Here is a 15,781-nt window from a genome sequence, read left to right on the forward strand (position 1 = left end):
ATTAAAGGGAAAATTATATGTACTTCAGTGCACTTCTGCTAAGTCTGAACACAAGACTGAGCTTGGAGTCCCTCCTTGTCTAGACTGTCAGTTAAGAAGGGATCTTGTCTGAGGAGACAAGACCCTGAAGCTCTGACACAGCTTTGCCTTAGAGTAAGCAAACACCTCAGCTCTGCAACCTACTGGTAGGAAAGAATTGGCAGGGTCACTCCTCTTGGTTCCTCCTAACACATCTTCCTTTTAGCTGGGCTGTGACTGATGGATATTAATAGAGAGGTAATATGTCCTTCTGAGGACCTCTTCCTCTTGCTTTGGTGGGACCTCAGGTTACCTCAGCCAAGTTCCTCACAAAGTGACAGCTCAGCACTGATTATCCCAATGTCTCAAGAGTATTAACTACTACTACACTTGCTTGCCTGTCTGCTGCAACCTCTGTTCTTCCACTTCCAGCTGTCTTAAGTATTTTGGGGACCAGCCAAAAGGCACACTGCAGCAGAAGGAAGCAAAAGAGCCTGAAGCTTCCAGCTGCAGTTGTATTTCTTCGCGCAATGCAAAGATCTGTGGGCTGTGTTTCTCAGCAGCAGCTGGCACACTTGGTGCCAATGTTTTCAGAGTTCATTGAGTAGATCATATTTTTTTCTTCTTTTTTTTTTTTTTTTTGCCTAAATGACTCCTTTTGTCAAGCAATTCATTCTTGAAACTGGGGCCGTGTGTCAGCAATGCTTATCTGTGCTGACTTTGGCAAGAGAAGGGTTCTGAGCATTTCATTTCCACTGCTTCAAGATGATGCTTTGTCCCTAGGCTGGAATCTGGTTTTGGATGGCTGCAAACATTTCACTCTAAATGATGGGGTTGGAGTTCTGTTGTTGGGCTTTTTTTCCTCTTTTAATTTGGTCAGCCAGATAAACACCATTTTCTGCACATGAAGAGCTTTCATCCTGAATACACAACCTAAAGACACCCAGCTGCTTTAAAGCATCTCAGGGTGCTTCCAAGAGAAGTAGCTGCTTTTGAAAATTCCCCTTCCTTGTTAAGGTTAGAAGGAATTGTCCCACGAAGCACAAGTCAGAGGAGCCTTCCTGTTGGAAGGTAGGAGAACCCTGCAGAGGGACCTAGACAGGCTGGATGGGTAGGCAGAGGCTAATGGGATGAGATTTAACAAGGCCAAGTGCAGGGTTCTGCACTTTGGCCACAACAACCCCAAGCAGTGCTACAGGCTGGCGACTGAGTGGCTGGAGAGTAGCCAGGAAGAAAGGGACCTGAGGGTACTGGTAGATTGTAGCTGAAGATGAGTCAGCAGTGTGCCCAGGTGGGCAGGAGAGCCAATGACATCCTGGCCTGGATCAGGAACAGTGTGGCCAGTAGGACAAGGGACACTGTACTCAACAGTGGTCAGGCCACACCTTGAGTGCTGTGTCCAGTTCTAAGCCAAAAGTTCAGCTCCTTTACCCTGATGTCCCCACATCACTGTGTCCAAACAGTGTCAAGTTGGCAAATCCATCTAGGATATGACAATGCTCTCACTGACTAGTGGAAACAGGTAAAGCTTTGACACATGGACACCTGAAATGTCTTTTGTGCCATAGTCCTGCACAGAGGTCTAGTTGTGCTTGAACCTGTGCACTTTTGTCCCTTGTAGTCTCTAATGTCCAATCCCAGGCTGGTTTGGGTTGGAAGGGATCTTTAAAGGTCCTGTATTGCAACCCCTGTGCAGTCAGCAGGGACATCTGCAACCATAACAGGTTGCTCAGAGCCCCCAAAAACCTAATCTGGAATGGTTCCAGGGATGGGGCAAATTAGGGTCTCACCACCTTCAAGATATTTCTTCCTTCTCTCTAGTCTGAATGTCCCTCTTTATAAACCATCACCCCTTGTCCTATCACAACAAGGTCTGCTCAGAAGTCTGCCTACATCTTTCTCATTATCCTCTTTAAGTCAACAAGAAGTCTCTCTGGAACCTTTTCTTCTCCAGGCTGAACAACCCCAACTCTCTCAGCCTGGCCTCACAGCAGAGGGTTTCCAGCCCTCCCATCATTGCTGTGGCCTCCTCTGGCCCTGATCCCACAGGTCCATGTGTCTGCTGTGCTGAGGACTCCAGAGCTGGTTCCAGCACTGCAGGTAGGGTCTCAACAGAGTGGAGCAGAGAGGCAGAAGCCCACCCCTCAACCTGCTGGCCACATTTTGTTTGATTTTGATTTATGCTGTGGTTTGGAAGAAGGTGTAACAATGTAAATGGTTATGATCCTTGCTTTTGGGCATTTGGGCTGGTACCCCAAACTGCTGCTGTGCCTCAGACAGTGGTGCCTGGAGAAGTGCTGTCACCTGTTACTGCTCCATGGTGCACTCATCTGTAAGCAAGCATCTCAGTTTGGCTTCAGTTCTCATCTCCTCCTGGCAGACTCTCATCTTTCAACCTTGCTCTGCTATAAAGCTCTGATTTATTGGCTCTCTCCATGATAATGGACTTGTTATTGCTGAAGCTAAACAGTTAAATCCGTTGCCTGTGCAGGAGATACTTTACACAAACAAAGAAGACAGAGGATAATTATCACAGTAAATCAAACCTCATGAATATGGACCGAGAAGTGATTTGTTACAAGCAGCAGTCATCTGAAATCGGTGATGTTTTTGCTCTCAGATGAGGATCTTGCATTATTTAGTGTGTGAGAGAGAGACAGCAACTACCCTTCCTTGGGGAGCACAAGTTGTTTTGCTTTTATGCCATTTTTGAGCCTGTGGATTCACTTTCATGAGGTTTTGGACCACCACTAACAGTGGCATGTCCAACTTCAGTGCCCAGTGGTTGCATTCTGCCTTCCTCTGGGTCTTAGGATGAAGTTCTTCAGTACAAGGGTGATGGGACTCTGAAATAGGTTGCCCTGGAAGGTTGTGGATGACTCTTCCATGGGGTTGTTGGATGATGTCTTGAGCAGCTGAGTCTAGTGGAGAGGTGTCCCTGCCCATGGTTGGGAGGTTGGAGTAGATGATCTCTCAGGTCTCTTTCCAACCTAAGCCATTCTGTGATTCAAAGTCCACTGTGAAGTGGTAACAGTGACCAGAGACAGCATTTATGGAGAACAAGTGTGAGAGGTCAGGAAGGCCAGTAGTATTCTGGGGTGCATTAAGAGCATGGCCAGCAGATTGAGGGAGATTCTTCTCCCTCTTTACTCTGCCCTGGTGAGGCCACATCTGGAGTGTTGAGTTCTGGGATCTCCAGTTCAAGAGTATCAGGGAGATGACTTTTCAAGATTCCTTCCAACCCCTAACTACTGGAGACAGTCAAATGGAGGACCACAAGGGTGATTAGGGGATGTGAGCACCTATTTCACAAGGAGACCTGGGCAGACTGAGAGGGAATCATATAAATGCATATGAATAGCTAAAGGGTGGAGGTCATGAGCATGGGGCTGGGCTCTTCTCAGTAGTGGCCAGTGATAGGACAAAGGGCTGGAACACAGGATCCTTCACTTGATCTTAAGGAGAAACTTCTTTCTTGTGAGGCTGATGGAGCCTTGGATCAGGCTGCCCAGAGAGGCTGTGGAGTCTTTTTCTTTGGAGACTTCCAAAACCTACCAGGACACTTTCCAGAGCAACCTGATCTAGGTGTAGCTACTTTAGCTAGGACATTGGATTAGATAATCTTCAGAGGTCCCTTCCAGTTCCTACCATTCTATGGTTCTTTTGCATGCAAGATAGCACAATTCCCTTTTCTGTTTTTCAGGGGCACTTTTCAGAGCAGATACCTGCTTTGCAAGACTCAGTTGATTCAAAAAATATCTTGAAGTTGCTTTGGAAAGCAAGAAAGTGGAATAAAAATCATCTGTTCAAAGGGCATTACTCCAAACCTGGATTTTCTCACCACAGAGGTTACTTAACATATGTCATGAGGAAATAATTGAAACTGTGATGTTGAGTCCTGTGTCCAGTTCTGGGCTCCTCAATTCAAGAGAGATGTTGAGATACTGGAACATGTCTAGAGAATGGGCAACAAAGATGGTGAGAGGTCTGGAGCACAGCCCTGTGAGGAGAGGCTGAGGGAGCTGGGGGTGTGCAGCCTGGACAAGAGGAGGCTCAGGGAGGACCTCATTGCTGGCTACAACTACCTGAAGGGAGGCTGTAGCTAGGTGGGGTTGGTCTCTTCTGCCAGGCAAGCAGCAACAGAACAAGGGGACATAGTCTCAAGCTGTACCAGGGGAGGTCCAGGCTAGATGTAAGGAGGAAGTTGTTGGCAGAGAGAGTGATTGGCATTGGAAGGTGGTGGAGTCACCATCCCTGGAGGTGTTCAAGCAAAGCCTGGATGAGGCACTGAGTGCCATGGTCTGGTTGATTGGACAGGGCTGGGTGCTAGGTTGGACTGGATGACCTTGGAGGTCTCTTCCAACCTGTTTGATTCCATGACTTCAAAAATGCTGATCTGATTAGCTGCCAGGCACCCTGCATGTGGAAAAGGAATGCACTGCTTGCTGGCTAGACCAGTACCCCTCAGGCAGGTAGAATACACAGCTGAGAGGCTCTCAGAGCTAATAATGAAGGTCCTAGTGAAGTAGAAATGGCACTTCAGGACATGGGTTTGTGAGCATGCTGATGTTGGGTTGATGGTTGGACTTGATGATCTCTGAGGTCTTTTCCAAACTTGATGAGTCTATTCTATGATACTGTAAAACTTACTGAGGTCATCATCTCACAATTTATATCATTGGTTCTTGTCTTGAGGAAGTTTATAGAATTAAAACATTAAGCCCCACACAGCAGGGCCAGGGAAATGGTGGGATACAGAGTAAACAAACCCAAATAATTATGGCACTCATTAGAGTTGTTGTTTAGCTCAGTGTAATTAATTTTGATGCAAATAATGTCCATTTTGCCCCCCAGAGGACCCAATTCAGGCCAAAGAGAGAGAAAGGCTGAGTGAAAATTATAGATGTCAATTAAGATGAACACTTTAAATGGTTTGGAAACACCTGGGTTTCTCTCTGCCTCAATTTCTGGATCAAGGTTGTGCTCAGCTCTGGTGAGTTCACGCCTCAAATACTGGGTTAAATTTTGGGGCCATCACTGTGAGACCTGGAGTGGGTCCAGAGAAGGGCAATGAAGCTGGTGAAGGGTCTAGAGTACATGTTTTGTGAGGAGCAGCTGAAGGAACTGGAATTGTTTAGCCTGGAGAAAAGGATGCTGAGGGGAGTCCTCCTCTCTCTGCAGATCCCAAAGATGAGGTCAGAGTGAGAGGTGCATCCATCTCTTCTCCCTAGTAACAACTTGAGAGGAAACAGCCTCAAGTTCACAGGATCACAGGATATGTGACCATATGCCCAAAGTTGTACCAGATGAGGTTTATTTTGGATATTGGAAGAAAACTCTTCACTGAAAGGCTTCTCAAACACTGGCACAGGCTGCCCAGGGAGTTGGTTGAATCTCCATTCTTGGAGGTGTTTCAAGACAGAGAGATGTGGTGTTGAGGGACATGATTTAACACCAGACCTGGTAAAGCTGGGTAACAGTTGGTGATCTTGGAGGCCTTTTCCAAGACCCAAACAATTCTGTGATTCAATAACCTCCTGCTCTGGCCAGGCAGGTTGAACAAGCACCTGCAAGTCTGGCATCAACCACTAAGAGAATCTCTGTTTGCCAGAGCAATGCTTTATGGGGGTCTGGATCCAAGCAGGAGGTGTTCATTTAGGTGTCCATGCTTAGGGAGGTTGTCTCTACAGATAACACTTGCTCAAGTCGTGGTAGAAGTGAAATCTGGCTGTGAGAAATATCAGTTCTCAGGGCCTAGGCTGGAGTTTTGTATGCTCTGCATTCAGTCCTTACAGTCTTTTCAGCTTGACTTCACTCAGTAATTTTCCAGCCTTTCCTCGATTGATTGGTGGCACCTCAGGGTTGATTTCTGTCTGCAGCTGTCCATCTGGCACTAGCCATTAGTGCTTTCTAATACACAGAAGGTAATTCAGTGTTTGACTTTACTAATTGAAGTAGTTTGGGTTGGAGTTTGGGCATTAGGGTTTGCTTTTTTTTCCTTGAATGCTTCTTTTTTTTTCTTACCTGTCACTAAAGAAAGAAAAAAACCCAAACAACCAAGCAAGCAACCAAAAAAAAACCTTCTTTTGAATGGATTCTAGCCAAGAGCTTGCAAGGATTTTGGCAGAGCTAAAAGGCAAGAATTTTTATGATGAAAACTTCTTGACATAATAATAGAAATTGTTCTACAGAAACCTTTGAAGTGACCCCAGAAAAACCAATGTAAACCTTCAGTCTCCCTGGGAACAATGAGGAGCTCTGAGTTAATCATCAGTGTCTTCAATCGAGATCTCCCCAGAGTGATTTTTCACTCTGGAGCTTCTGATTTGTTCTGATTAGCTTGACTAGAAGACCTAAATTATGTGACTGCAAATGAGCTGAGCACCTTTGTCACAACTAAGGGAATTACTGCTGCATGAGAAAACCAGGAGGATCAGAATCCCAGGAGAGAAGACACAGACCAAAAGAGTACCTGGAAGACATAAACCAAAAAATGATCTGGTTGTCCACTCTCAACCTGCTTGCATTAGTATGTTGATAAGGGAGTGCCTGGCTGGGGACCAGCCAAGCCAAAGAGCAGTGAAGTCAAAGTTTGCCTTTATGTTCACCTGAGCAAACTCTCTGCTAGGTTCTTTCAGTGATGTGAGACAGGATGAGAGACAAGACTCAGGGCTTTAGTAGAATCATGGAGCTGTAGAATCACTAAGGTCAGAAAAGACCTCTAAGAACATCAGCCCAACATCAGCACACTCACTCAAGCTGTGCCAGTGTACCATGTCTACACATTTTTGTAGCACCTCCACCAAGTGTCTGGGGTAGGTGTCCATATATATTAATGGGAGACAAGTGACTAATCCCATCCCTGTCTGTGCTGGGTAAGAGGTAAAGAACTGAGTGAGGAGAGGCAAGAAGCATCAGACCAAGCCATGGTTTAATGCCATAGGTTGAAGGTTGGACTCGCTGATCTTGGAAGTCTTTTCCAACCAAAGCAATTCTGTTATCATGCATGATCACCTCTGTCTTAGAAGACAGCTTTATTCTCTGCCTAGAGTCTCAGTCCTTTGATGGCCAAAATCCTTTACTGTGGACCACTGCAACAGATTGTCCAGGGAGGTAATTGAGGCCCTGTCCCTGGAGATCATAGAATCATAGAATGGTTTAGGTTGGAAGAGACCTCAAAGATCATCCAGTTCCAACCCCTGCCATAGGCAGGGACACCTCCCACTAGAACAGGTCCCTTAAGGCCTCATCCAACCTATCCTTGAACACCTCCAGGGAGGGAGCAGCCGCAACCTATGCCAGTGTCTCACCACCCTTGCTGTGATATTCAGGTTGTTCAAGGCCACATTGAGCCTCAACTTGATCTAGTTGAGAATGCTCATCTTAGGTTCTCCCCCCCCCCCTCTACTCTGTCCTGGTGAGACCCCATCTTGAGTACTGCATTCAGTTTTGGGCTCCCCAGTTTAAGAGGGACAGAGATCTGCTGGACAAGGCCCAGCAGAGGGCTATGAGGATGATTATGGGACTGGAGCACTGCCTGATGAGGAGAGGCTGAGGGACCTGGGGCTGCTTAGTCTGGAGAAGAGAAGACTGAGAGGGGATTTAATCAATGTCTATAAATACCTGAGGGCTGGGGGTCAGGAGAGGGGGACAGGCTCTGCTCACTGCTCCCTGTGATGGGACAAGGAGCAGTGGGTGTAAGCTGCAGCACAGGAGGTTCCAGTTCAACATAAGGGGGAACTTCTTTACTGCAAGGGTCACAGAGCACTGGCACAGACTTCTCAGAGAGGTTGTAGAATCTCCTTCTTCAGAGACTTTCAAGGCCTGTCTGGATGTGTTCCTATGTGACCTGAGCTAGACTGTGTGGCAGGAGGGTTGGACTCAATGATCTCTTTAAAGCTCTTCTAACCCAGACCATTCTATGGTTTCCCCTTGCCAAGGGGCAGCATCTCTTCACCCACTGGATCTGCAGCACGTGGTTGCAGTTGGCAGCACCCTCCAGGAAGATCCCTGCCAATCATCTTAATTGAATCTTTCAGCTATTTCCCTGCAGTTGCCAATTTTAGCATGCCACATCTCTGGCCCATCTTTCTCATCAGAGCAGAATTGGGAAACGTGTTCCTTGCTGTCTTATCACTGCTGATAAGTGATTGTACGTTGGGTTTATTGGAGGCTTTGAACCGCTCCACTTGGAGACACTGTTTAATATATCTGTCTGTGAGCAGCCATGGCTGGAATGGGATTTAATTACTGAGAATGGATTGCTGAGATTGGAAAGCACAAGGAAGGTGCTCCAGGTCTTTGGAAGATGTTTGAAAGGGCTTGGAGGGCCAAATGCTGCTACTGCAGTCAACTGGATTAATTGGATTGGGAAGTGAAAGAAGAAGAAGGTAATTTCTACTTAGTGAAGTAGGTGATGCTGTGCTGAGGGTACGCCAAAGGAGGGGGAGAAGGCAAAGCAATGCTAAAAGAAATAGCAACAACATATCTGTGTTTGTGGGAGAACACTAAGAGTTGCTGAGCTCATCTGATCTCAGAGTAAGGTGCAAGATTTACTCTCTTCTGGAGCCACTATTACAAGATGTGGAGATGCTGGAACGTATCCAGAGCAGGGCCACGAGGATGCTCAGAGGGCTGCAGCAGCTCTGCTGTGAGGAAAGACTGAAAGAGTTGGGACTGTTCAGTCTGGAGAAGAGGAGGCTCCAGGTGATCTTCTTGTGGCCTTCCAGGATCTGAAGGGGGCCTACAAAAGTGCTGGGGAGGAACTTTTTAGGCTATCAGGGAGTGACAGGACTGGGGGGAATGGAGCAAAGCTGGAGGTGGGGAGATTCAGCCTGGCTGTGAGGAGGAAGTTGTTGAGCATGAGAGTGGTGAGAGCCTGGAATGGGTTGCCAAGGGAGGTGGTTGAGGCCCCATGGCTGGAGGTGTTTAAGGCCAGGCTGGCTGAGGCTGTGTGCAGCCTGCTCTAGGGTAGGGTGTCCCTGGGCATGGCAGGGGGGTTGGAACTGGCTGATCCTTGTGGTACTTTCCAACCTTGACTGATTCTATGATTCTAAGATCAAACTGTGCATTGCAGTATTGAACCTCATGCCCCATCCCTGGAGGTGTTTAAGGCCAGGCTGGATGAGGTTCTAGACAGCCTGATCTGGTGTGAGGTCTCCCTACCCATGTCAGGGGGATTGGAACTTGATGATTCTTGTGGTGCCTTCCAACCCAGACTGATTCTATGATTCTATTATGTTGATGCAAATGCCTTTGACTTGGTTCCAAATGTAGTTAAGAGTTTAGTCTGCAGTATACTGACCAGCTGCTGGTAAGTTTCCCAAATCCCAAAATAGTGGGGGTTGGAAGGGACCTCTGAGATCATCCACTCCAACTCCCCTTACTAAAGCAGGGGCACCCACAGTAGGCTGCCCAGAATCACAATGTCTAGGTGGGTTTGGAATCTCACCAGACAAGGAGACTCCACAACCTCTCTGGGCAGCCTGCTCCAGGGCTGCAGCCACCTCACACTAAAAAATTTTCTCCTACTGTTCAGATGGAACCTCCTGGGCTCCAGTTTGAGCCCATTTCCTTTTGTCCTCTTGCTGGGCACCACTAAAATGAGTCTGTCCTCATCTTCTCGTCCCCCCACCCCTTAGCTCTTGCTAAGCATTGAGAAGGTCCCCTCTCAGGCTGCTCTTCAGGTTCAGCAGCCCCAAGGCTGTCAGCCTTTGCTGAGAGAGGATTGCTGACAGTTCCATTTCAGATGGTCTGCATCCCATTTGCACCAAGGCCTTGCTGGAGATATGCTGTGAGATCTTGGAGTAGGTAAAAACAGGTTTGGAAAGTCGTTGGGAGCACTTTAAAGGACAGCAAGACAGAAGCCTGTAGGCTGTAAAGATCACAGGTGCTGTTTCAGTCCAGGCAGGTGGCTCTGCATGTGTGTTGTCCTGCATTTCTCCAGAGCTATTTGATTTAAAAGCCAAAAAAAAAAAAGAAGGCAGATGTCTGTGAGCATGCTCTCTCACAGGATTGCTCGAACTCTAATCCTTGGCAGCTCAGGAATCCTTCCCCTGGGTACTGCTGCATTTATACTGGGTGATGAGTCCAAGAATGAATCCACAACGATGTCAAACAGCGGAACAAAAGCCCAGCAGTCTGTTTATCCCTCCTGTATCCCCTTGCTTTACAAGTCAGGAGTAAATAATGCAAATTCTAATTACCTCTTAAATATTCTTAGAGCCAGATGAGCGTTTTCAGCCCTCCAGAGGAGAAATGTGGTGTGTTGATTGATTCTTCCTGAAAATGCTGTCTAGCGTGCAAGAAAAATCCCTCTCTTAGCTGTTGGTTGGCCCTTGCCCTTGTCTTAGCAGCTGCTTCCCAGGTGGGGAGCTGGCAGAGCCTGCAGAAGCCTAACAGCAGCCCTCAGGTAACTCCTTTTGTAGCCAGGGCTCTGGGTTTAATCAGTTTAATACCTTCCATTCGAGGATTGCCAGGCAAGGCAAATCCTGTGAAGAGCTGTGCCCGAGGTAGTCGGAGTTCCTGGGCTAGTTTGTCATTCCCAAGAGGAAATGGCTGGAGCACCTGCTGTGGCATCCTGAAAGATTCCTTTCCTGCAGGAGTGGTCAGCCACTGGAACAGACTGCCTAGAGGGGTGGTGGAGTTGCTGAAGGTGCTCAAGAAACATGCAGAGATGGCACTTCAGGACGTGGTTTAATGGCCGTGGTGGTGTTGGGTTGACAGTTGGACACAATGATCTTAGAGGGCTTTTCCAACTGAAACAACTGTGTGACTTTATGATGCTGACATGCCCTTCCAATGGGAAAGGAAGGAAGGGAGAGGACTTGGAACAGCACAAGGAAGACTGTATCTTGGGGTTAGAGAAAAGGAGGCTGACAGGAGACCTTCTGCCTCGGGACCTTTTGCCTCTCTACAACTCCCTGAAAGGAGGTCAGTGCCTAGTGAGGGTTGGTCTCTTTTCTGAAGGAACAAGTGATAGGACAAGAGGAAATGGCCTCAAATTGTGCCAGGGTTGGTTTAGGTTGGGTATGAGGAACAATTTCTTCCTGAAAGGGTCATCAAGGCCTGTAACAGGCTGCTTAGGACAGTGGTGGAGTCCCCCTCTCTGAAGGTGCTTAAAGGCTGTGTAGATGTGGTGCTGAGGGACATTCTGAAGTGGTGGACTCATGCTAGGTTAACAGCTGGACTCCAGGTGTGACAAGAGCATTGTTTTATCTACACCCTCAACAGCAAATGCTTCATGGATCAGCCTTTTTGGCATACCACACGGGAAGTTCTCAGCACCAATGAGGCTAATCCTTTCCCAGTCACTGCAAGCTCATTCAGTTCCTTCACTGCAAACATAGAATCAACCAGGTTGGAAGAGACCTCCAAGATCATCCGGTCCAACCTAGCACCCAGCCCTGTCCAATCAACTAGACCATAGCACCAAGTGCTTCATTCAGGATTTTCTTGAACACCCCCAGGGATGGTGACTCCACCACCTCCCTGGGCAGCCTATTCCAATGGCAAATCATCAGGAATGATACTGCTGAAACTGAAGGCAGGCAGCAATTCTGGGTGTGTGTTAGGGCCACCAAGGCTCACATTAGGCGTAGCAAATTGGGTACTTCAGTGCAAGGAAACTCGGAGAGGAGCTTTGATTCTGGTGGAAATTGTGCTGGGATTTCAGCTCTAGGACTAGCAGCACGATTAAGCACTAGAAGCCTGGTTATGTTTTATCTAAATAAAGAGTGTAAATTACATGGCAGAATTTGCCTTGCTCTGCACACAGCCTGTGTGGTGTTAATTAAATCCTCAGCTTCTTTTTTTAGTGGAAGGAAGACTGAGAAAATGAGTATGAAATCAATTCTACGTTTAATTAAAGTAACTCCCTTCCACTCAGATGCTTTCCTGCTATGATACTGGTTGGTGATGAAGCTGCAATGGTGAGCCAGTAGGAATCACAATGAAATTTGCTTTAAAGAACCAAAATTGACTCAAGAACTTAGGAACTTTACGGGTTGTGTTACAAAACCAGGAGCCTAATCCCAGATCTCTGCACAGAGAGGTTTTTGCTGTGTTCATAATCCTGCCTTGGAATTTCTTTGCACCGGCTCAGAATCAGCATTTCAGATGGTTTATTGTCATGCTTTATTGTTTTAATTGTACCAGAGTCCTGTAGAATCCTTTGTTCACATTGTTGTTCTCCTAGGCCAACTGGGAAAAGAAGTGCAGCAGGTCTGGATGGAACCTGAGAGATGCTGCAGAGTGAGGAGCACCAGGAACTACCAGAAGATTGATGTAACTTGTTGGTTGACTTTTGCTCTTACATGTTCTCTCTTTCTTTGTCTTCCTGCAGGTTATAACCCTGGAAGGATGGGTTGACATCATGTATTATGTGATGGATGCACATTCTTTTTACAATTTTATATATTTTATATTGCTTATCATAGTAAGTATGAATCATGAGATGCTCCTGTTCCTGGTCTTTGCAGGCTAAAGTGGTTTCCCTGGGCTTTTCACAGAGAGGAGCCAGCTAGGATTGAGAGGGAGACCTTCCTCCTGCCGTGAAGCAGAACCATGAGGGTTGTGATTAGTGCTGCAGGGACAGATTATTTGCTACAACAGTCCTTTTTAGTGTGACATGTGATGCATAGTCGCAGCTTGTCAAGCCATATGGTCTTCCCTCCCTCTTGCTCTTCTAGTCTTGGTTTTGTCACCTTGATGTGTCCTAACTACCATGCCTTGGCCAAGCAACTGATAATCAGAACAAAAAGCAGAGTGGCTGTAGCTTTTCTTCCTATAGCCTCCTCAATGTGCCTTATTTCTGTGGAGGGCCCTCAAACTGTTGAACTTCACCTGAGCCCTTTAAACAACAGTAATATAGTTACAGTGCACCTATCTGAAGTCTTATGGTGCTGTCATTCCTTAAAACAAAGGAATCACTGGAAGCTGTCTTCAAAAGCTTCCATTCCATGTCAGCAAGGTTCTTATTTCACATTGGGCACAACCTTCTTCAGGAGTCAACACGTGTGGAAAAAGCTCAGCATTTAAGGCTGGAGAGTAGAGGGGTAAGTACTGTGTATATGTCAAGCAGGACATGGGACAGAGGGACCTTGGAGTGGTTTTGTGGCTGGGAATACTTTATGTATACTTTCTGTATATCCCTGCCCTCACCAATGTGGTCTGAAGGCCTTGGGAAGTGAAGCCACCGCAGCTGCCATCACCAGTGGGAAAGGCATGGATCAGAGCAGCATGAGAACTTCCCAGTAAAGGACAGCATCCTGAAGTCAGGGATTTTTGAGCCCTTAGCAATGGGGCATGTGTAGCAGAGGTTTATGCCCCACTCATCTGAGCCCTTCATTACATATGGATCTTTGCAGAGAGGCCGGGAGGTGACTAATGTCCAAGTCACTCAGAGCTGGGAATGGCAGCCTCGCTGCTTCCCAAACAGTATCCAGGCAAACTGGAGAGGAGGATTGCAAACCATCTCCCAGCAGTGTCTCCTGTGGGTTCACCAGACAATGCTCCAGATTAAATCCATGCATTTCCCATTGAGGAGAGCACAGAGGTTTGGCCACGCAGACAGTGGCACTCTCTTGACGTCAGTCCTTTCACGCCCAGTTGTCTCATGGGAATGTTTGATGTTTTCCTTTGGCTGATTTATGAACCCAAGTGGTGACAACCCAGCTTGTGGCCTCAACAGCTGAAGGGAGCCTTAGATCACACTCTTGTCCTTGGGACTTCGTTTTGAAAACTCAATATCACCCATGAACACACCAACCAGGCAGTAAATCAGGCCCTTCTAGAAGCTCTAAATCTCCTGGAGATGCGTTTCTCTGTCAGAGAGATACGAGAGTACAAGGTCACAGTTGCATGGACTTGGACTGTCCTCCTCAGAATGAGGAGACTCTATGCCGTGGTGTGAAGTGATAGAGGAGGAGAAGAGGCGGTTTCAGTGCAGCATAAACAGGACTTCAGGTCACCTTTCCTTGCAGTCTGGCTGGGGAACAGATCACAAAGCCAGAGATCTGCTCTGTGGTGGTAACTGATTGCCTCGTCCTTCGTGTACCCCGTGGGAGTAGCAAATGTCATCACCGCTGAGGGGAGGAAAGCGGTGAAGGCTATTGTCAACAGCTTGCTTTGCCATCGCCAGACTAATTTAACGTGGCTTAGGAGCAAATTTAGCAGCTTAGGCTCATGTTGACATAACATTTGGTGAGCAGACCCTGAGACTGGGCATGTTTGGCAATGTCAGGATTTCACAGGAACCGCGCTTCGCGAGTCCAGACAGCATGTGGTGGCACAGAGCGTGCCTCGCTTTGTACAACCCCTGCTAATCCGCAAATTCCTTTCGCTGTGTTTCCTCCAGGTTGGTTCCTTCTTCATGATTAACTTGTGCCTGGTTGTGATAGCAACACAGTTTTCCGAGACGAAGCAGCGGGAGAACCAGCTGATGCAGGAGCAGCGGGCCCGATACCTCTCCAACGACAGCACCATCGCCAGCTTCTCGGAGCCGGGGAGCTGCTACGAGGAGCTGCTCAAGTACATCTGCCACATCTTCAGGAAGGTGAAGCGGAGGACGCTCCGCCTCTACAACAACTGGCAGAGCAAGCGCCGGAAAAAGGTGAACCCCAACAGCGCCACGAACGGGCAAAGCCACCGGGCCAAGAAGCGGATCACCTCCATACACCACCTCATCCACCATCACCACCACCACCACCATCACCACTACCACATCAGCAACGGCAGCCCGCGGGGGCCGCGCTCCAACCCTGAGATCTGCGACCTGGAACTCAAGGTCATGAAACCCGGAGGCCAATTGATGCTTCCTTCTCCGGCGCCCAACCTGCAGAGCCCTGCTCCTCCTCCTCCTCCTCCTCCTGACGCGGAGTCTGTGCACAGCATTTACCACGCGGACTGCCACGTGGAAGGCCCACAGGTGAACTGTAAGTCTTCCAATGCTCCTGCAAGCGTTAAACTGACCACTGGACTCTCCAACCATGGCAACATGAACTATCCTACCATCCTGCCTTCTCCAACCAGCAAAGCCAGTTCTGTCCCAGTTCCCAAAGGAAAGAAGAACGGCAATTCACCCGTAGCCGTGGTTAACAGCCCTGTGAATCTGGGCACGGATTCCTATGGGAAGCTGCAGCAGCGGGTAGGAGAGCATGGTAAGGGCAAACAAGGCAATGGGTTTTGCTGAGGAAAACCAGACCAAGGGCAAGTTGCCCGAGAGTTGAGGTGCTAACGATAGCCGCACACAGTGCAGAAGGTGGAGGTTGTCTTGTGAATGCTAAGCCATCTCATTTAGGTTGTACTATCACCTAGAAAGGGTGGACCAGGTTATGCTTGTGGTCCCTTCCAACCTGGCATTCTGTGAATGCCGAGCATTGAAGGCAGAATTAGGACAGGCTGAGGGACTGAGATCTGTTCCTTCTGCCTTTGTATTTCAGTTGCTGGCTAAAGCAAGATACAGGACAGGCAGTTGTGTCCAGGCTGCTTCTTGAGGCTGCCTCTTGCCCATGGTTACAGAGCAGGTGGTTTTGAGCTTCTCTCATGTGCTTGGTGATACTCCAGAGGTTCTCCCTGTGCTCCCACCAAAACCAGATCAATGCAGCTCCTGGAATTACATCTCAGATTTGGAGCAGTATTCAATCCGAATCATAGAACTGTTAATGTTAGGAAAAAACCCTCAGAAATTATTGAGTCCAACTGCAGCCCAGCACCACCATGCCCACTAAACCATGTCCTGAAGTGCTACATCTACAGGATTTTT

The 15,781-nt window shown here is 47.8% G+C and overlaps 1 protein-coding gene across 2 annotated transcripts in view; it reads left to right on the forward strand.

The window, feature by feature from the left end:
• The window catches only part of LOC135180782 (voltage-dependent T-type calcium channel subunit alpha-1H-like), a 171,001-nt gene that overhangs the window by 42,965 nt on the left and 112,255 nt on the right, over positions 1–15,781 (forward strand). For both annotated transcript variants that reach the window (XM_064153524.1, XM_064153525.1), the window contains 2 exons: positions 12,362–12,454; positions 14,375–15,176. In XM_064153524.1, coding sequence (XP_064009594.1) covers positions 12,362–12,454; positions 14,375–15,176 — 895 coding nt within the window. The remainder of the gene's footprint in view (positions 1–12,361; positions 12,455–14,374; positions 15,177–15,781) is intronic.

This window comes from Pogoniulus pusillus, chromosome 13, assembly GCF_015220805.1.
Source record: "Pogoniulus pusillus isolate bPogPus1 chromosome 13, bPogPus1.pri, whole genome shotgun sequence".
Taxonomy (NCBI): domain Eukaryota; kingdom Metazoa; phylum Chordata; class Aves; order Piciformes; family Lybiidae; genus Pogoniulus; species Pogoniulus pusillus.